At 42.0% G+C, this 23139-nt stretch overlaps 1 protein-coding gene across 1 annotated transcript in view; it reads left to right on the top strand.

The window, feature by feature from the left end:
• The window catches only part of LOC147684139 (cytochrome P450 2J4-like), a 119002-nt gene that overhangs the window by 72661 nt on the left and 23202 nt on the right, over positions 1-23139 (top strand). Inside the window, exons 6-8 of the mRNA XM_086944529.1 lie at positions 1003-1144; positions 14843-15030; positions 22783-22924. Of these exons, the coding sequence (XP_086800655.1) occupies positions 1003-1144; positions 14843-15030; positions 22783-22924 (472 nt within the window). The remainder of the gene's footprint in view (positions 1-1002; positions 1145-14842; positions 15031-22782; positions 22925-23139) is intronic.

Below are 23139 nucleotides of genomic sequence, written 5' to 3'. Positions count from 1 at the left end.
TGATGGCCCAGCGGATTAAGGGCCATTGAAGGTTGACCTTTAATTCTACTTACCTAATTTAGATGGAGGTAAAACAGATTTAATTGCCCGACAATGCCAGGGAAACTTTGGAGGTAAGGGGCAGTGAAAAAAACTACAAAATGCTCCCCACACCATGAGAGAGACTGCCATGGTGAGAGGAGCATTGTCTTTTTTATTTACAAAACAGAAAATACTGTGTTGGATTTTCTTTTTGAAAATAAAAAACAAAACAGTTTACCGGACAGTTCCATCATGCTTGACGCAGCTGTGCCTCAAACTGCATAAAGCATTAACAGAGACCACCATGCACGTGGTTCCTGGAAATACTTGGCGGTCACTTCATGATTTGGTGGGCGGAGGTGCAGTCAAGGCGTTGGAGTCCATTTCTCCATCTCCCTGACTGCCAAACCTCTCTCTGCCAAAATATAAATTGGCTCCAAAGTTTGACGTCTAAGGTTCTCTTGATGCAATAGGAATAATAAGGAGCTATAAGTTTGTGAAAAAAGAAAGTGCTAACATAGACAATCAACCGTAAAAAGCCCTCTGTTTAGTTTTTTACAAACAAAAATGTCAATGCATGGCTCACTGCCGGAGTGATCAGGTAACACTGATGGACTGTGTCCTATTTTGTAAAATGTATAATATTAGCAAATGCTGCATCAATTTGTACCCCAGTTCACAAGGAGGTCATTGGTGACCCATGGAGAACCCAGAGGGCTGCATAGTAAATACTAGTTCAAGAATGTAAAATACTTTCTGATCCTAAAGCTGAAGGTTACTAAGATCTATAATCAGAATTTAATTACAAGGTAGTATGCAAAGAAAACTGATATAGAAACATGAAAGAATGAGCAAGTTAAGAGCAGGATTAGGTTAGGTTCCTCTATAGTGTGGTTAGGATTTAAGCAACGGAAATTGTGAAGTAGAAAATTGTACACCTACTTTCACTATCCTGAACTTGTCTATTACCACCTGATCCAGGGCTCTGAGGATGCCACCACCACGTTTGACCAGGACAACTTGATACGCATTGTAATAGAGCTGTTTGGGGCCAGTATTGAACTCAACACAGCCACCATAAACTGGCTGCTCCTGTACATGATGACTAAACCAGATATCCAAGGTGAGCGAATAAGAAGGAAATAAATAGTCTTATGGTGTTTGATGTGAAATTAATAATAGTTTTCAATATATCTATACCATGCTGGGAACTCAGCTTTAGATCGTGGAGTGATAGAAGGCTTACACAGCCCATTACAATATTTTCCCAGAGCCACAGCCTTTGTTCATTTAATCACTCAAATCTCGATATCCAAATCTATCACATGGTGCTATTTGAAGAAAAAATACAAAATATATGAGAGGGTCTAGGGGATAATATTTATAGACCTCCTTACTCCACACCCCTAATTACACACATCTATACAACTACTGGAAGAAAGTAGGTCTGAAGTTTGACACAGTAACCTCGAATGCTCAAAAAATGAACTCCTCACCAGTTCAACATAGCTTGCCCAAACGCTGGCTTCAGAGAAAAAAGTGTCTCCATCAGCCCACCCATCTGGCGGAGCATCATCATTTGGAAGACTCTGAGAAAAAGGGGTCAGATATAGCCCGTGTAGCTAGAAGCCTAACAGGTGTAGAAACTTGACCTACTATTCTCAGAAGTTCTCAGCCACAGATTGTTCAAAGTATGAGTATCACTGATGGGGCGCAGTTCATTTTTTGAGCATTCGAGGTTACTGTGTCAATCTTCAGACCTACTTTCTCCCAGTAGTTGTATAGCTATTTAAAGAAACCAAAATCCAAGATGACCGCCGTTGTGGCACCCATACCCACAGTGACTGTTTTGGCATGGGATTTGTTCAAATGTAACTAAATGTATTCAAAGATGCAGGCACACTTGCACCGGTAACAGTGGTGGGTCAGGGCGGGGAGAAGTGGACATATGACGGGATAGGGAAAGAAAAAATAAATAAAAAAACACCTGCCTTACTTAACATGATTATGCAGATGAAGGCTCAGTGACATTGCAGAAATTGGGATATTTGCAAAAGCAGAGGATTATAGCCTGCAATCATGAAAAATATCAATTATGATATAACAGTGTAATGACTTGAGTCAGGAGCAGTTATCAATGTGAGCTGAGTGACGAGTCTTATGTACAGAGGGTTCTAATGATATACAATTGAAGATAATGTTTTGATTATGCATTCATGAACACATAATTAGTCCAAAAAAAAGCAGTCTTGGGATTTGCAGAATACATTTAGGGCCTCATTACAATGTTGAATCCTTTCCGACCGACTCAGGTTCAGGGAGTCCGATGGTTCCAAACACTGTTCGCTCAGACTCCAATTGACTTCTATTGGAGCCTGTGTTCTGACAGACAACAGAGGCTCCCATTGAAAAAAGGGGTAGTTGCAGAAAACCTTGCCTCTGTGATGGGCACCCCATGGTGCGTACAACATTGTGTATGGTTGGAAAGAGGGGTCCCATGGATACCCCCACAGGCCCCAACCGGAGGCCACCAGCTGAAGGGGGGCCTGCTTCAGCCCCCAAAGTCAGTTTCTGACAGCCACTCCATGTCCGACAGACCGATTGGGAAAGGCTTTTCGAATATGACATCGTAATACATTGTTTGGAAACAGGGTCCGTAGACCTGTACGTTTGGGTTCTGACCAACTCGGAGTCTCTGAATCCCAGTCACAACCGAGTTGGACAGACCCAACAGTTACCTACCATTATAATTGGTTGGTTGGAAATATTTTCGAGTCAGTCCGAAACATGGGTTCCGACTTGAAATGGGAAAATCCGAATGCTGTTCAGAACCTTTCCGACCAAAATTGTAATGAGCGGTACAATAGAGGGTGGTGATGGACGGAGCCTCTGAACCAATCAAACACTCACACCCAGTCAACAGATCTGGGTTTAATCCTTCACCGTTCTTTAGCCCACTCTGCCACCCCAGTTCAGACATGGCCATATGCAAATCAGTCTGACCCTGTGCCTCATGGCAACAGTCCAGCCCGAACTGCCAAGCCATGCCTTCCCTGGACTGGATTCAAGCTTCCTAGGACCGGTTTCTGGCATTACAGCCGTCTTCAGCCAGGCTTGTTTGAATCCAGTGGCAAAGTGAGCAAGGGACTCACGTCTGAGCATACCCTGCCAACTTATAGCCTAAAAGCAGTACAAAAGAAGGTGGTGATGGATGGAGCATCTGAATCAATCAAACACTCACACCCAGTCAACAGATCTGAGTTTAATCAATCACGTTCTTTAGCCGACTCGGCCACCCCAGTTCAGACATGGCTATATGCAAATCAGTCTGACCCTGTGCCTCATGGGAACAGTCCAGCCCAAACTGCCAAGCCATGCCTTCCTTGGATAGGATTCAAGCTTCCTAGGACCGGTTTCTGGAATTACAGGCGTCTTCAGCCAGCCTTGCTTGAATCCAGTGGCAAAGTGAGCAGGGGACTCACGTCTGAGCATACTCTGCCAACTTATGGTGACAAAGCGGTACATTGTAATGAGGCCGTTAGTTGAGACTATGGACCATAACTCAGAATGCGAGGACTATGCTAGAGTCAGAGGGGCAGCATGAGCAAAACCTAGTGGCAAGGCTTTGTAGTCAAGAAGTTTTTGAATTCCCTTAGGCTCTGTCATTCATGTCAAGAACTTCGATCTTCCGCTGTCACTCCCCACCGATACAGTGCCTTATTTAACAATTCATTGGCAACAGGAAAACTATCCTCTCAGTTAATCAAAGCCTACTGAGGCAAATTAATAAAAAATGTATTGATGTCTTACATTAACTTCAACAATTTATGCAAAGAAAAATAATGAAGCACAGGTATTTTTACTGTCAGCTCCTGCCACCCTGGATGGGCGTAGATGGGATGCAGATTTTAATAATCATGTAACAATTATTATGCTCGCCATGTATCATGCCATAATCACAGCATGTTTTTTTATCCTTTGATTTATAACTAGGTCAATAAGGAGCACTCAAAATTCTCGAAGATAGAGAATGAGTAATTGACCAGAATAACACTGTGTCCCTTTGTATTGGTTACTTCAGCACTGCTCAGCAGTTATCATATTTAGATATCTAAATGGCAAATGAAAGTTACATGAAGCTCAGTCCATCAAAATATAGCTGATGGGAAAAAACCTGACCACCTAGTCCTGTCCCGAGTGTGTGCGTTTGTGCACTTGTATGTGTGTGTGTATGTGTGTGTGAGGGTGTGCTGGTGTGTTTGCGTGTGTGTGTGTAAAATCCATCCTGTACTGGAGGCTGTCCTATTTTTTTAATCCAACCTGCCCACTTAGGGAACCTACTCACAATATCCACTAAAATACTACAAGGGTACTAATCATTTCAACAAACCTTTTACTTCACTCAAAATAATCCTGCTGATCTTTGCTGAGTTTTGAGTGTAAGCTATATGTTCTATCTTGACTACAAACGGCCACACAGTGGTAGTAGATGCCTTTCACCACAAAAGATATACTAACATGATGTAATATAGGTTGTCCCAAGGAACAGTTTTTTGGATTATTAGTCCATGTATGCCCTTCTTATTGGACATATAGCTCAATTAAGTCTGATCATACGTTTCTAGTGAAGTCTGTGGATGTTGTTTTGTTCTAGATGTCCTGAGACTACAGTTCAGTATATACTGGGAGTAGTGTTTCTGTGTTTACAAATCCCGGTGTCAATTTTCTCTCTGTTCTAGAATTCTTGATTCACATGTGTCAGTAAAAGTCCCTGTTTTCAGGATCAGCAATTATTTACTAGTTCAAATTGCTCCCTTAAAGCATTATTTGACTGTTCCAATAACTCGTATGCCCTACCTTAAAACAAAAGGCTCAACACAGACTCTAATGTGTCTATGCTATGGCATCTTTTTGCTGTTGAATACTGTCCCTTTCTACCTCGTTTACTCACATTCGGTACTGAGTAGTTCTCTAGCGGCTAGTGTGTGCTTCTCAACAACTCACAGCGTACCCCTGTGCTGATAGGTGATCCATGGGCCTGATTATGACTTTTCCAAAGCCATATGTGGTCCGCCTGCTAGGTTACTAGTTCAACTCATGTCTGGCAGGCAATTCTTTTGCCGGTCCCATGGTGTTGCCCTGAAAAATGGGCACCCCAATGGGAACGCAAAAGCAGTTCCAGCACGAAAAGGACTTTGAAGTTCATGCCGTGCTGGAACGTGAGGTGTATGCAAACAGGGGGGCACATGTTGTGCCCCCTTGAATGATTCACTTTGAAAAGGAACATAGACAGAGTGGCTGCCCATCTCTTGATGCAGCTACCAACAGACGTGGTCTGCTGAACAAAGTTTACCAAGGCAACACCGACTACAAGGTGTCTGCCTTCACCTCAGGGATCTATTCCACTGGTGCGACCATTTCAAACTGTGCATGCCGGCACACTTATTATAAATTAAGGACATTTACTATCAATTAACGCCCCAGTCAATTGTCCCTAATTAATACGGGGTACACCCTCGCTCCGGCTTTCCACTGGTTGCCTAATTCTTCATGCTCACAAATTTATGTCCTGATGAAGGTGTCAAATCAGTGCGATTGGAACGTCGTCAACCTTATACAACAAGACACTCCTTTTATTGTTTAACTTACACTCAGAAATTTGTGTCCTTGTTGTCAATGCAATGTATATAATTTAATAGTCACCTTTGTTCGCCTCATCACGCCTGCTGTCACTTTTTTGTGACCACTTGCACTATAATTTAGGTAAATACGTTGCAATATTTTGAGAAATAAATGCTGCATGTTGAAAAAGCCCTTTTGTGTCCCTGCCTACATTTAAATAGAAGCCCGCCATTGCTCTGCCCTGCTTTAACTGCTTCTAAATTCCTTTTATGGTACATGCATATTTGATTAACACTGTTTTAAACTCAACTGCTCTTACTTGGTTGGGACTGATATGGCCCCATATGAACCACTGTTTTCTTAGGATACACATGAATAAAGCCCCATGGTGTCGGTGGCCGGGTCATAGGGACCTGTAAGGCCCTTCTTTTGTTCCCCACTGCCAACCTTTTCATGGTGGACTCACCTCCAAGAAAAGGCTGGCGGTAGGGAAACTCGTATTATGCTTGGCGGACCACGGCGGTCTTGCATTGCATATTGCAAACCCCGTCCGCCGCCCCACTGCTGGGGAACAGCAGTTCCCTTGTGCAGCCGGTGTAGTGTTGGTGGTCCATATGGCCTCCTCAGAATACAGCAGCAACAGGCCCGCTACCTCTGCACCACTGGGAGTCTGGCGGTTCGCCAGACTCGTAATTTAGCCATAAGTGTTTCGCCTCTGGCAGCCACAGCCACAAATTGTGCCCTCTCCTACCTCTGGGTGGATTCCATGGTATGCTTTATTCTTACTGAGGGACTGCAGTTCACGTCTCAAAAGTAGCTGCTTTCTGGATGTGTATCATTCCACTGGTGCTATGATGCAGATTATCTATGCCAGATTCTTGTTTCAGAATATTGAATACCAGAATATCATGATTAATTTTTTTTATAGGCAACAACAATACCTACAACATTTTTTGGGGCATATTATGCATTTTCCATAATAAATACTGTCAAAACCCAAAATAAATAGATACTCGATAATATGGGAGATAATAATGTCCTCCATCTGATGCTATATGTATATATGTGGTATTTCTTCTATGTAAACTAAACTTAACTGAAAGGCAGTGAAGCACTGTAGAGGTCAAAGACAAGTCAACAAGTGATAGAAGTGTTAGCTGGTTTAAGGACTGTAAATGCATTGTGATTTAGTGCTCTTTAAAGATGTGCATCTTCAACTCTTTCTTAAATTTGTGAAGTGTTGGTGTGGTTCTGGAGGATATGAGATGCTGTTTCATATCCTGGTTGCACAGATGGACTGGGCCTGATGTTTTTCTTTTTTATTTTACACTTCTTAGTCTGCAATCTGAAAGTGTTCTTGCTGTGGGTGTGCGAGAACCACCAGAGATAGTGAACTCATTTGCAAGATAAGCGTATGTGCTGGATGTGATCTCTTTGTAAATAATGCAGCTGGTTTAGAAGATGGTATTGGCTGGCAAGAGGAGCCAATGGAGTATGATCAAAATGATGATGATAATATTACTTAAGGCCCTGAATCATACATGCCACACTGTGGCATGTCCTAAAGGGGTGCTATTTTAGATTCTGGAAGGTCACGGAGCACAGCATTACCACCATCCAGATGCTAGAGTTTGAGGGCTTGAACAGCAGTTCTGAAGGCGCTTTGTGAAAAATATTGGGAAAACTGGTACCTTTGTTTTTGGCAATATGTTCCTTGAGGAGGAGGGTGGTGTTAAGGGGTGAATCCAAGGGACTTGACATTCAGTGAAAGTTGGGGTTTGATGAAGGTCTATGTCACTGAGCCACATTTGTTGGCAAATAACAGAAAATCTTTCTTGGTTGGGCGGAGTACACAAGACTTTTATCAGAGTTGTGTATAATCAGCATATTGGTTAATATTGAAGCTGTTATCTGTGAGCAGAAAAGTAAGAGCTTTATGTAGAGGCTTAAGATGACAGGGGCATTCTGGAACCCTCAGGGATTCACATGTGCCCATTTTTATAAACTGGTATTGGTTGGAAAGATAGGAGGAGGATCTGTGGTCAGGAGGGCATCATCTATGATGTCTACGGTAGTGGTCATCATTCTGCAGAGTGATCTAAGGCAAGACGAGTCAAGCAGGAGATGTTTAGCATTACTGTGCTTTTAGACATGCACATAGGCTTTTTTTCAATGATCTTGCAAATGAATGGTAGGTGAGTAATGGGACGGTAGTTCAATCAATCAATTAGGACTTGTAACGCATGGCTAATTACCCGTGAGTGTATCCAGGTGCTGAGAACCCTGCTGCTAAGGAAGGATCAGTTGAAGAGCCAGGTTGAGTCCTTTTCTCAATTCCAACAGATAGGATGAGGTCCAGAGGAGATGGGGGAGGTCATTCAAGGTCTTCACAGTGAAGTAGGAGGAGGAGCATCCTCCACTGTTGACTCAGCGGATGCTGGAATGTGGATAGGGGGGATGGGGGCAGAGCGCAGGTGTCTGGAGGGTTGTGGAAGTTCATGCTGTGGTTGATGTATGCTGGCCCTTGGTTTGGTGCATAGGGATTTGTAAGTGTGTATCAGCATTTTGAATTGACATCTGTTCTGAATTGGGAGCCAGTGGAGCTTCCTGGCGGGGGGCGGTGTTGTGGGTTTGCTTTGGGAGGTCGAGGATGCGTCTGTCTACTGAATTTTGTATTGCCTGCAGTCTCTTCAGGAGGTGCGCGGTAATTTCCTATGTAGAGTGTGTTGCAATAGTCCAGCTGGCTGGTGACTAGTGCTTGAGTGTTTGTTCGTCTGGTGATGACGGGTAGCCATTTGAAGATCCTACAGTACATGTGAAGACTGAGGAAGCAAGCAGAAGTGACTGAGTTGATCTGGCTTTTCATGGAGAGTTGCTGGCTAGAATGATGCAATGGTTGCACGCATGGTCTGTTGGAGTGGGCGTGGATCCAAGATCGGAAGGCAAGTTATCCGGATAAAGGGCAGGTTTTTCAGGAGTGGGAAAATCTGGCCTGTCTAAAGAGCACACAGAATGATACAATGAGTCAGGGAGCCGTTGACAAATGTTAAGCTGTGGTGAGAGTCCCTAGTAAGTGCTTTGATAAAGGCCGAAAGTAAGACATCATCTCCATAGGAAGTGGCTTTGAGAGAGTTGAGCATTTCGGTGGGATCTACAGACAGGGCCTCGAAGGATGACCACTGATAAACTGTACAGGAAAGAGTGGGCACAAGATATAAAACAGGCTTGGAGTTGTTGATGTACTGTTGGATATTCTCTATTTTCTCATTCACTGGAGAAGAGATTGATGGCTTTTCACTTTTCTGTTGAGTGAGAAATAGGTGAGCCTGGCTGGGGGTGTATGCAGTGGCTAAGTGTCTTGAAAAGCATTCTACTTGTGGTGATGGCTACATTAATGGTATTGGTATAATACTTTGCTATGGCTGCGGTGATGCAATGTCTATGTGATGTGCAGATTGACATCAGTATCATGACGTCATCAGGAGTTTTGTCTTTCATCCTATTTTTCATGTTTGTGTTTGGATAGTTTATTGTCAGCAAGGTTTTTAGAATACAAGAGCACATTCTTCTGTTAATTGGGGAATGAATGTTCACAAAGGTTTCCAAACAAATGTTGAAGTTGTTTAGTTGGGTGTTCGTGTCTTTTAGTCTTTGAAGGATCTGCAGGCTGGGTCTTCACTTTTGGGTCTACCTTGTTTTGTGTGTATGACACTAAGCAAGGCACTAGGGATGGTCTGTCCAGTACAAGGGTGCCAGTGATTTGCAATGGATTTTCATATGTGGGTACTAGAGCCGATCAAAGAGACGGGGATGACAAATCTTGTCCAGTCCAGGGGTATTGGTGCTTTATATTGGACTGTTGGTAAAGACAAGGTCGAGGATGTGCCCTCTGGCATGCGCTGGTTGATTGACATGCTGTACCAAATTGAGAATATTGATGAGGTTGGAAAGGGTGTCACTTATTTGTTCGAGCATGTTTTTTCAGATGGCTTGAAGTCACCTTAGAGGGTGGTGTGGGCATGTAAGATGGATGATGGTTTGAGGAGATATGAGAATTCATCATAGAAATCTATATTCTCCCTGGAAGACCGTTAGATGAGATAGAAGGCAGCATACTTAGTTGCAGAGAGTGGGAAAATTCATATCAGCACCTTCATGGAGTTATGTGTAAGTTGCTTGCCTAGTGTGAAGGACCAGGGGGACTTATGGATGGCAGCGAGGGCTGCTATCTTCTTATGTGTGTGGTCCACATAATCGATGTAGTGAAATAGTGTGGCTCACTGGTTAGAGGCGGCAGACCCGAGAGCAGAGGAAGGCCCGGGACCAGGGTTCGATTCCCGGCGCGGCAGGTTTCTGGACCAGGGTCAGCGGACTCGATAATTCTCTCGCCTCGGTGCCCACTCTGATCAGCGATCACACTCGGCAACTCTGGGCATTAGCTTGCCTCATCTTCACTAACGGCCCCGCCGGGGATGCCTGGTCTCACCCTGGAGATACCCATTAAGGGACCATCTCTCAGGGAAGCCAGGAAGGGTTTCGCAGCAGTCGAAGCGCCTTGGGACCCTACGGGTAAGTAGTGCGCTATATAAATGCCTATACATTTACATTTACATTTACATTTACAATCGATGCTGTAGCCTGTGAGAAGAAGGACCTCTATAAAGTGGGAGAATGTATGAGCGAAATATTTTTCTGTGATGAAGATTACATCAAGTTTGTGGTAGGTGATGAGGTCTGTGATGACTAGTGCATGTAATACTGCAGAATGAGCATTACAAAGCATGAGTTGGAATGTGTGTTACATATTGTGAGGGCTTGTGGCAGTTAGTGGTTTGTGTAGCGGATTGGGTATGTTTTGTGTGAATCATCCAAGGCCCAACGTTTCTCAAAAGCCCACAGTACTGTTGCAAAATGCCTGGATTGCTAAAAATATGTAGGCTGTGTAGTTTTCATTTCATCTCTTTCAACAAGCAACACATTTTCCCTGCCCCTTTCCCTCACTCTTCCTGTTTCTTTAGCATCCCCTTGTCACTTTTTGTCTGTCTTTCTCTTCCTCCATATTTTCCCATTTGATTCCTTTCGCTCTCTCATACTGGGTTAATGTATGATGACACAAAGTACTGCCAATGAGTCTCTCCTGAAACAACCACTCTAATTGAACACTGGTGTGATTGTTGTGTGAGTGCTTGGACTGTCTTGGTCTGGGTGTGATTGTGGGCATTGGAAATATAGGGATTTGGCTGATGCAAATATGGTTTTGGGAGAAAAGAGTGATGTCATTTCATGTGTGGATTATTGAAGGGAAATAAAGTCATCTTACCTGGCTTCTACTTTTGAATATGGTTTTGGTGGGAAACCAGTGGTCTCACTTCCTATGTAGTTGGATGACAGGAAATGCAGCAATGACACATCATCTGCAGATGGATGATGGGAAATGCATTGATGTCACTTCCTGGGAAGATGGATGACAAGAAATTACGTTCTCTTGCCTGGCTCTATCTTTTTTAGATGGTTTTGAGTGAAACCAGTGATGTCAATCCACGAGCATATTGATGATTTTGCCAACACTGTAATTCAGCTGTCGTACTGCCTAGTCGGCAGGCGGTGAATCTGAAGGCACCGTGACTGCGGTCCGAAGACCACCAAAGTCCTAATCAGGACTTAATTTTCAAAGTAAAGCAAATATGAAATTTGAAGTACCAACTAATAATTATGATTATAATTTCCACTCAAGTACTAAGGAGATCATAAATATAGTTATAAAGTGGTATTTCAGCAGTAATTGTAATGTGTTATCTATTTTTACACTTCATTCAGCAGGCATACATAATGTTATACAATTATATTTTGTCTACGAAATTTATTTGAAAAAAGTTCAGAGTCCAACAATATAACCAGTTTCAAGGGAAATTCATTATACTATTGGAGTCTGGACTTTTTTGTTCTCTCTTGTTCTAAGTTAAATTCAGATGACTTAAAATAAATTACGATCTTTAATAAAGAGTGCAGATGAACCCCCACCTGCTACCAATATCTCAGATGAAGCACTGGTGAAATTCCTATCCTAGTGTTTGGGTCCTTTATGTCTGGGTGTGATTGTGTGAAATGGCAGTATGGGGTTCAGGGAGAGGTGAAGTTGATTTGGGGGAAACCAGTGATATCACTTTATGTGTAGATGGATGATGGGAAATGAAATCCCTTTGCCTGGCTTCCTCTGTTAATTCTTTTTTAAGTGGTGTCTCTTCCTGTGCAGATGGATGATGGGAAATGAAGTCCTTCTGTTTTTTGAAGGTTTTGTCAGAAACTGGTAATATTATTTCCTTTCTGGATGGACGATGGGAAGAAAGTGATCTCTGTGACTTAATTTTTAAAGCAAAGTAAATATGAAAGCTGAAGCACCAACAAACATTTACAATTATTTCTGCACATCATGCCACACCTAAAGGACCTCCACGGGCTCCCCATTCAGAAACAAGCATAGTTCAAACTCCTCACTCACACTGTCAAGTCAGAACACTGGCCTAGTATAGCACAACAATCCCATCTGCTTCACAAACCTACCAAACACCTCTGCTCTTCTGACCCCTACTTGCAGAAATCCAACACACACACTGAAAACTAGACCTGGAGGTTGAGCCTTCTCCTAAATCATTCTTAAAGCATGGAACGATCTCCCACTGCACAGAAGAGCCTCCTCCTCACTTCTTGAATTCCAAAAGAAGCTTTAGACCTGACTTTTTGACTCGTGCAACAAGTTCTAGTGTCTGCACATTTAGACAACATACGCTGCAGGATTGATGTTCAGACTGATTCCAGACACCCCCACCTGGTATGTTGGACTTTGTACCAGCTAGCTCACAGTTCCACTAGAAACTCCTCTTACCAAGGAGAGAATAGTTCTTGGCAACTGTCTAACACGACAACCCTGATCACTCAGGACAGTGGAAACAGTGTACGACTTTTCGCTCAGTCACTCGTGCTCACTAGATCTCAGAAAAAGACATCGAATAAATGGTGGGGACGTTTTCAATAAGTATTTATTGACCAGTCATCATTCTTGTGTAAAATAGATGTGCTGTAACGATCATTAGACAGTTACATATATAAATGACTTAAAGCACTAAGAACGTAAAAGGATGGTAGATTTCTACCATTCTGATATGATCATGAATACATGCAACTATATAGAATATATGACAATAAAATGACAATAAATTTGCGTACACCTACGATGCTACCTTAACCAGATGTACCTATGGGTACCTAGCATGTATGTAGGTGTTAAGTCAAGAATCCATCTAGGATAACCCCCCAAGAAGGAGGTCAAGAGTCTCGGAGTGTGGCTGGAGACCGACCTTACCTTCAGGACACAGGCAAGAAAGACGGCCGGCATATGCTACGGCCTACTTAAATCTTGCAGGAAGGTAATCCCGCTACTACCTTTCCAGTTGCGTCTCATGCTGATCCAGGGCCTAATTTTATCCAGGCTGGACTACAGCAATGCCATCTACCTGGGATCTCCAGAATCCACTCTTCAAACTCTGCAAAAAGCTCAAAATGCCGCAGCCCGACTCCTAACGAACACCCCGGCTAGGTCATCTGCTAAGCCCGCTCTTAGGAAGCTGCACTGGCTCCCTATCAGGGAAAGGGTCACTTTCAAGGCCCTCTGTCTTGCCCACAAGGTACTTCACAACTCCGGCCCCCCCATACTAAACAACTGGATCACTCCCTATAGACCCACGAGAGCGCTTCGCTCGGAGCACGGAAACCTCATTACGATCCCCAAGGTGAAGAAGGCCCGCATAGGTGGCCGCCGCTTCTCGGTCAACACAGGAAACAAATGGAATGCACTCCCTCTGAGCCTCAGAGCAGAACCCAACCTCCTTCGGTTCAGAAAAGCCCTCAAAACTCTACTCTTCCCCTAAGCTGTCACTTCTCCTGACTAACCCCCTTTGCGAGTAAAAAGGTTCAGCGCTGGGATACCCACTGGGTGACTACGCGCTCTATAAAACCATAAATAAATAAATAAATAAATAAATAACGTCAACCCCCATTAACTGAAGTGAAAAACTGTGGACCCTGTCCTGGTCTCGGTTTGGACACCCCGCAAGGGATGTCAGAGCCCTGCGATCTGGAGTATATGCATGCAGGATGCTTCAGCGTCTCACGTTAGCGTGTCGGCATGAAAGTTCTGATCTCCTCTGTTTGTTTCATCAATATGTGATGTTTTCATAGCCAAAGATCTCACCAGGGGTTTTACCTTGCTGTGCCAGTGTCGGACCTCGGATGACATAAGGAATGAACTTTATACATAGTTTTTATGCAGGGGATGAGCCCGGCTGAGTTTCCAAGAATCCTCATGCATAATGTATGAGGCTGCACCTAGGGAAATCCCGCGTTCTGTTTGCAGTGTCGTATCTAGGTGAAAGGTCAGTCCCCAAGAACCGTTATGTGTGTAATGTAGGGGAGAATATTGGTTATGTTACGTGAGCCTATATTGGGGTACCTATATGGATTATAACAAAAGGTGTGGTTAGACTCACACCCGCTCAGCGCCGGGATCCCCTTCCGGGTGATAATGTGCTCTATAATCCACATAACATAAAATACAATTTATTTCCACTGTATTCTTAATTAGCTATCCACTTTAATCTTCATTCAAAAGTCATGCATAATGTTCGTGTATAACTATATTTTTTATCTTGAAATTTATTTGAAAAAAGTTCATACTCCCATAGTACAAGTAATTGCACCGGAAATTACTTATACTATTAGAGTCTAAACCTCTTTGCCTGCTGAATGCAGTTTAAGGTCATACTCACATTCAGACTGGCCATTGGTGTCAGGTTAGTTATAATTATTAGTGTGAAGGTGGTCTTGAAAGAACACCAGTATGCCCTTGCATTGGATTGTATTCAACTGCACTGAATTGGATTTTGAATTTCAAAACCCCAAACTCTTGTCTAGTCAAAGTAAGTCTATAATTGTTATTTACTATGTACATAGCAGTGCACTGCTCTGTGGAAGAATGTATGCTGGCCAACTACAATTTTTCCTTATACCTGAGGGTTATTCGTGAAATGTTATTTGTTTATTGTCACTTAGTCGGATTTGTCATTTAATATCATAAAGGGAAATGTTTCAGCTTTTATTGACAACCAAGACAAAATGATTATTTTGTGGAAATATTTCTCCGCAGAAAAAGTGCAGAAGGAGTTGGACGCTGTCCTTGGTGATTCTCAGGTCATCCAATATGAAGACCGGAAGAGGCTTCCCTATACCAATGCTGTGATTCATGAGATCCAGCGCTACTGCAACATTCAGGGGATCGGTCTTTTAAGACAGGTTGTAAAGGAGGTCTCACTGCTGGAGTATACCATTGGAAAGGTAGGATGTTGGTGATTGCGGCTGTGAAGTAAGCATTGCAGGGCCTTCATCTAACTATGGACATTAACTCACCAAAATGTAAGAGCAAGCGGATGTGACATCAAGCACCTTAACCTAAGATATCATTACAGCATTGCCCTTGGTCCCCTCATTAACAGCCCCCTATTTCCTGTTGAGCGGTTAGGTGAAGAGCACAGGTTGTACACGGCAGCTGTTAGAAATCCATGTTTGTATTCTTCTCCTGCTGCTGGCTTCTTGTCTTTTGAGAGATGGAGTAGAAAGAGCAGTGCCTATAAGTACCAAAGATTAAGGGCCATATGTATCAAGCCGTTTTTGAACCGCAAAGGCCGAAATTCGCAGAATTTCGGCCTTTGCGACTCGCAAACGGCCGTTTTGCACGTTTTGAAATGTATGAAACATTCCCAAAATAAGGAATTGCAAACTTGTGACATTCCTTATTTTTCCATAGCATTTAGGGAATCGCAAATTTGCGATTCCTTAAATGCTATGTATGTAGCAATTTTAGCTTGCGAATTTTGTTTAAGAATTCGCAAATTACCACCAACTTTCAGTTGATGATAACTTGCGAATTCTTCCTGAAATGCACAAATTGGCATTTTTAAAGGTGGCATATGATGCACACACATGCCCATAGGGCATGTATGTGCGCCATATGCACACACATGTTCTTTTCAGGGGTGCAGCAGGGTGTCTTTGAGACACCCCTGCACCCTTGCAATAATTCTCAAATTGCGATTAGCAAATTGTGAATTTGCAATTTGAGAATTATTTTGCATTCATTCCTATGGGCCTCCTAGCCCATAGGAATGCATTGGAAATTATACCTTAATTGTGAATTCGCAAAATGCGAATTCGCAAATAAGGAAGCTTAAGGAATCGCAAATAAAATGCGATTTTGTTCATACATACCATTTTGCATTTCCTAAATAGCGATTCCTTATAATTCGCTATTTAGGAAATGCAAAATAGTTTGATGATACATATGGCCCTAAAATAGGTGCTATCCAATTTGACACCTTGCTACCAGATTCATTTGACAAGGTATAGATGCACCTGCTTAATGAGACACAATGGTATTGATTGTATGTGTTAGGTTGTCAAGACAATGAATCCATACGAGCAGAAGAAGATATTCTCTTTAATGATGCATAGCAGCACAAATCTTCCCTTTGGTAACTGCTCCAATCTTCACCAGCCAACTGAAATTGAGCTTGGAAAACTCATAAAGAGATGCACTTCAAACATTCCATTCTTAAAGGGACCCTAAGGAAATCTACCAAGACACAGCCAATAGCACAACTCCCATCCCTACAATTGCAGAAAATACCTCAGAGTAAACACTTAAAATGAAGGTACAAATAATAGTTAAATAAATAACTTGTACTGAGAACCAAGGATGTACAAATGACAACAGGATACTCAAGACAGATCATAATCCCTTAAACACATGAGATATGCCTCTTATCACTTCCAATTGTGACAGTAGGTAAGAAATAGTGTATTGACAGACCTGTTGATGTCCTCAGAATCTGCTGCCCAGTCCCTTTGCACTACCCCATCCAAAGACCAGTCAGCCAAACCCTTCCTGGAGTTGGAAGATCAAGAGAAACCCAACCACTTCGTAGAGTTGGATGGACAAGCACCCTCCTCCTCACTTTCAGCTTTAACCATTGCAGCCTGCTCTTACTCCGCCATTTGTAATTTTCCACCAAAATGGCATGCCTAGAGTACTTAATAATCTGTTTGCTGTGGTAAACCTTTGAGGAACTTTTCCTGAGGCTTGGGGGTGAAAATATACCTCTTAGAGCTTTTCTGGTCATCATATCTGTGCTTTCCTCAGTCTTTAGTTTCCTTTACTCTTTGGTACACACCACTCACACAAGAAATCCCATCACACACACTTGTCTTCACTAGAATCCAATTCTTGGCAATATATTAGAAGAGTCCCTATTCCTCATTAACACAAAAGGGAAGACATCTATGGTAAAATGATTGATGAGTGTTGTGGTTGCTCCATAACCTGTCACAAGACCATTTGTGAGACACTCAAACAAGGCGACAACGCCATAGGAATGGTTTCTTTCAATACACAATTTACCGTCTCCACCATTCCATTCCCTTGAGGGTTTTACAAGGCATCCAAAAAACAATCGAGGAAGTACAGAGGCAGAAGTGATAGAATCACCCTCCTAGACGCTATAAATAACACATGGGATTCTATCAATGTGAAGGAAGTGGATATTTTATTCGTTTTTGCAAATTATAAGGTGAAGACTTGATGTCTCGAAGAAGTGAGAAAAGCTCTCTTTGCGGGTGGCAAAAAGAGAGCACTATGTGCTTTTAAAATACTCCTAACACACTACGAATCCCATAGTGTCATGCTTCATCATAGGGGTCTTCCCGTCCCTCTACGGGGCGGGGCGTGCTGCGACCTACGAACTACGCGGGAGCACTTAATTTTTGACGATAGGCTATGTGTGGTGTGAGGACAGTGGTAAGGGATAGGGGTGTAGGGACCTATGTAAGTGTAAAGGTGATGTAAAAGAATATTTAAAAATTCCCTGGCTAGTAGAAAAAATTGATTTAATGACTTCTCTGGCTGGGAACAGTAAAAAGGGGGTAAATAAGTAGAACAAAATACGTTATCTACTTAGTCGACATGGCATGTTTCGTAAGCAGTCCCATCCTGCTTACTCCTCAGGACCTCTATTGGTCCCTACTAACAATACTCAATTCTAAATAAATATAGTATGCCTAAAGTCCTAGATCCTAGTAGCAAAAATCAGCTACTTAGTTTTGCTTCTGGGCTTGAGTGGGCCCCCAATGAAGCACAAAAAAAAGGTTTGACCTCTTGTGGTGCCTGTGGAAAGAAAAGGGAGAGAAAATACAATTTGTAAATACACATAAAAAGACTTTTCACATAGTTCTCATGACCCGCTTGTTGCTTGGGTCACATTGTGGCATAGTATCCATATAGTTGTGGCGCTTATTTTACTCATAGTCATTCTGGACAAAAAAGGACCAGTGATATATTTTTCTTCATAATCCTGGTACAGTGGGTATAGTAGCCCTCCAAAATCTCACAAAAAACAGTGCACACACCTCAATACATTCCACACACACATTCTACAGCGATCCCATGTCATGTGGGTCTCATCGCAAAAAGAAGAATCTAATTAAGAGGTTCCATGTTGCGAATGAAAATGAAAATAAAGGAGACATGAAGTTAATGAAAAAGAGACAAATCACTGGTCCGTTTTCTGAAAAAACGAACGAAAAACACACATTGGGCACCTATCCATGAATAAATGCATATGGCATATACATACAATTGTTTCACATGTTGCGTGCCCCATGAGCCTGCATCTTAGGGTTTTAATCGGCGGTATACTGTGAAGAAACAAACATGATAGAGTTACTCGAAATGCTTATTTTCGAGTGTGGCCCATTCATAGCGTCTGACCAGATATTTTTAACAACCCATGATCTAGGTCTAACTTACGTGACCGCTTTTGATAACCAGCATTAGTCCTACCCCTCAGCAGCTCCGTGGGATCTGGGAGGGTTGCCAGGCACCATCTATTTATGCCCAAAATGCAACTGCGAGACAAACGCTGTGTCATCCTCGCCGGCTTGTCCTATTGTTGGAAAGCTAGAGCGCTAACAAAAATGGCCGCTCACTGTGGCACAATCGGAGGTAAAAAAGACCCGATCTTTAGGTCTTTTTTCATTCGTTGTTGTCTCATTAGAGAATGAATACTGATGGCTCCAATATAGTAATAGAAAAAATATAAAAAATGCCTTTGACAGTAGGTGGGTCCTTTGTGATGTTAGTAACGAGCAATGGTGGAAGGGGAAACAGTCTACCAGGATGTTACAATTTAGAGACCTCAGATCCACACACAGAGGATTGAACTGGATCTATCACCTTTTCACTGCGCAGGTTATGCAGATGTTCTTTTATTTGACTCTGAATACTCAGCAAAATGTTCAGCAACCTATGACTAACAGAAATAGCTCTTGGTTTGAGAACAATTTTATGTTCAAAACCATTCACTTTTCCAAGTTTACCCTGAAATATTGATTTATAGGTGTCAAAAAGGAGCTTCTTAAGATAGAGTTTGAGCGGCCATTGAGTCAACATGTTAGATTGAGCAAGCCATACCAGGTCTCAAAACAATGCCAAACAACCCTTGGTCTCTCTAAAGTGGTATGTAGTGACCTCTACTTGCTACACACATCATAGCGTGTATAACTCCTCCTTATAACTAACAGATTCTTTAAAATAACCCACCAAATCAATTTCAAACCCTCCAAATGCTACAGTACGAATGCCAGGGGCAACAAGCGTATGTGTTTCCATTCCTTCTCATTCAACTTGTCAGTCACTTAAGTGACAAGATATCCTGAATCTACAGGGATATCAATTTCCAGATCACCAATTGTTATATTGCAAACTTGATGCAGCTCCTTGTCCAACTGCACTATTTTGCCACTCTCTGTACATATATAAGACCATTCTGCTGTCTCCATTACTTATTACCAAATGCAATCCTCTGCATGTTTTTACATGCTCGACAAAAATATCGATCGTCTTGCATTTCATGCAAGTCATGCCTACTACATGACAATGATTTGTGACCTCAACATGTAGCAAGTTACCTGCGCACTAGCACCAGTCATTACCAATTTCTTGCTTTCATTATTTGAATTTCAAAATGCTTAGGTTTGAACACAAGGGCATTCACAGTTCTGCTTCTTACACTTTTGAACTTCCTTGGATGCTATTATGGAACAGTTCCTCTTGCAATTTCCAATTTCTGTTCCAAACTTAGATTCCTGGGGCACAGTAGTCTTTCTTGTGTTCTTCAATTAATACAGCTAACTACAGTCTAATCCCTTAAGTAATTATCCAGTATTCTGTTGTTGTAAAGAGAGGAAACAAGGATTATCAGCTCTGCTAAGAATCCATCAATAGACTCATGTTGAACTTACTAGTGTGTTTAAAATCTGTCTCTCCACTATTATACTAGTATTATCCTTGAAGTGGTATTTAAATCTGTTCACTGCTTCCTCAAACTCCCCCCAGAACATTTGGGCTGGGGGAACTACCACAGGTACATGATCAAACATTCTTTGACCCTCTGTTCTAAAGCAGCTCGTTATAAAGCATATATTTGTTCTCTAAAGGAGCAAATTTTGTGCCATCAATAGCAACCATATTCCTGTCAAAAGAATAATACCATTGTTTCTACATTAATCTCTGCATGTCTAGTTCTGTTAAGAAAGTGGTTGAAAGAGTTCCCTACTCCTTTATGGAATCCTTAGTATGAGATGTAGTTTATTTAATAGTGGTAACTCTGTACAATACTTTAAACAAGTTTAGATGGATGGTATCACAAAATAAATGCTTTGTAAACATTAGGTCTGTGTGTAAGATCTGGTTACTGCAGGAAGGCTGTTGGAAAAAGAAATTAAGGAGAGGCCAATCTATCAGGCACCCACTAGCTTTGTCTACAACAAAGTTGCTTTAGGAGAATCAGCAAGTACGATGCTTACTCAGCTTTGAACAGAGTCAGGAGATTGAGGCGATCCCTAAGAAGAACCCAACCAAACCAGCCAATGATGTGGCGCGGTTCGTGCAAGTAACATCGGTGGGGCGGTGTAAGGGGTGATTCCGAGGGATGATGCAGACGGAAAATTAAATAAATAATAAATGTTCCCTCTGCATCATCCCTCATAATACCCCCTTACATGGCCCCACCGCTGTTACCTGCTTGGACCACGGCTGTCTTTCACTTACTTTAGCAACAGCTAGTAGTAGTGCTGGCGAAGTAGGAGCTAGCACAGCTACACTCCATGGCCCATGGGTCTGTCAGGGCTAGACACAGAAGCCAAAGCAGCATGAGGAAAGACACTGTTATGCTTCCATACATGCTGAATGCTTCATAGGGGAGGTGAATACTGTTCAAAACAGCAGCACAGAAAAAGGCACCATAACACCACAACTAAACACTGCACTCTCAGTGGGGAATGTGATTTAAATCCATCTCTGACTGTCAAAAGCATGTGAGGGGAGTGCACACACAATATTTGAAGGCCCAGGCAATCCTTCAAGCACTACATATACATGGATTTGGTTGCTCCGCAGCGTAATCACAGAAGGGAAAGGCTGATAAACAAAGGCAGCCCACCTTTAACCACGAATGAAGGAATGTTAAACTGTTTTTGATACTGCGTAAGGTGTCAAGTAGGTGCCTCTATTCAGAATCATCCAACCCTTGTATCCAAAATGAGTTTAGGTTGGGAGAAACCAAATCCAGGTAGGCTGCTGAAGATAGTGTTATTGATAAATTAATAGAAGAAACAGCACACAACATCCCTTTGGCTACTGCTCATGGCTCCACCAGGCAACTGAAATCGAGCTTGGAATACTCACCAAGAGATGCACATAAAATATACTACTCTGGAAAGGACTCTAAGGAAATCTACCATGAGATAGCCCATATCAGTAGGGTTTAGTGTCTCATGGTCATGCAAACTAGCAGTGAGGGGCGGCGAGTGAACCCAATCCTACATGGTTTATCTGTGTTGCAGGGGAGGAAGCAGAGTCCATTGCATAGATGAGAAGAGACGCTTCCATACTTGACATATATCTAGAGCTGCGATTCTGCAGCGGTGGCATTTTCTGCTTAATTTTGTATGTACTACGCGTAGCACATAATCCACTATTTGCTGCATAATTTGCAGCTTTTTACATAAAAAATCATGTTTCTAGCTCATATGTTCAAAAGTTACAAAAATAGAATGCCATGCATGGTGTCCAGTAGTGTCAGACCCTTTCAGGCATAATTTTGGATTGCAACTAATGACTACTTATCCACCATCTACTTCATTATTTGCAGATTTTTAAAGAAAAGTTTTCTAGCTTGATCCCATCAAAGCATATGAAAAAGAGTGCAGTTCATGGTGCTCAGTAGTGGAAAACCAATTTCAAAGGTTAACTTTTCCCCTTTCAGGTGACTGCTTCTTTTTGGGTATAAAAATTGGTGCTAATGAGATGTAACATTTACAGTGTTAGTGAGTGTAAAATTGAAAAATTGAAAAAAAACACTTCCAAAAATGTGCATATTATGATGCATAATTTAGAATTTCATGCTTGACTCTACTGCATTATTATGCTCTTCCATTGCCTCATAATTCTAGTTGCCCTGTGACATACCAGTTTTGTTACATCTTAGTGCTCTCAAAGTTTCATTATGACGAAAGCTTCAAGGTATCAATTAGAGAGGTAGTTACATGTACATCAAATTGTTTCAGTTCCTAGAGTTACACAATCAATGCACTGACTTTTACTCTTTTTACAATTTCCTAGATGTACACTAATGACTACTGGCGGGTCTGGGTTTTAGTAAAGGAAGTTTTTACTCAACAGAGCTGCTCATATTGCCAAATATGTCTAAGGAAGGCAGTGGACTACTACTACCCTGCTTCAACCGTAGGTCATGTAGGTGGACCAGATGGTTAATGGAACCTTATTGATAAGTTGTTGATCCAGTTGTGGCCTGTCAGGAAGTGGCAGAGTAGTTATGAAAGAAAAGAGATCATGGTGGTTTCACATGGTTACATGAAGAACACATCTGTCTGATAAGACACCTTGTATGGAAAAAATAATGGACAATATTTTAATGATCATCATTATGATACTTGGTCTGAATTTATTTCTTGCAGGGTACCATTATTATACCTAATCTACCTTCTGCTATGTGTGATCCTGAATTCTGGAAAACACCCCATCAGTTCGATCCAGCAAATTTCCTGGATAAAGAGGGACACTTTGTGACCTCTGAAGCCTTCTTACCCTTTTCTACAGGTATGTAATTCCAAAACAAAAACGCCCAGTTCAAAATCCCTCCAGTAGGCAGCCATACTATTCCTGTTATCTTCTGTTCCATAAATCAGTGATTTGTAATTATTTTTAGAGTAAGCAATAGTGGCTGTGTAGATATTGTTAAGGTGTATTTTCCATAAAGGAATGCATTTGTTGATTTGCTATCAACTTGTGGCACAAATTGACAGATTAGTGCA

The sequence above is a fragment of the Lissotriton vulgaris genome, chromosome 11 (genome assembly GCF_964263255.1).
Source record: "Lissotriton vulgaris chromosome 11, aLisVul1.2, whole genome shotgun sequence".
NCBI lineage: Eukaryota > Metazoa > Chordata > Amphibia > Caudata > Salamandridae > Lissotriton > Lissotriton vulgaris.
Note: the sequence above shows the minus strand (reverse complement) of the source record. Positions and strands in the feature narration are given on the sequence as shown.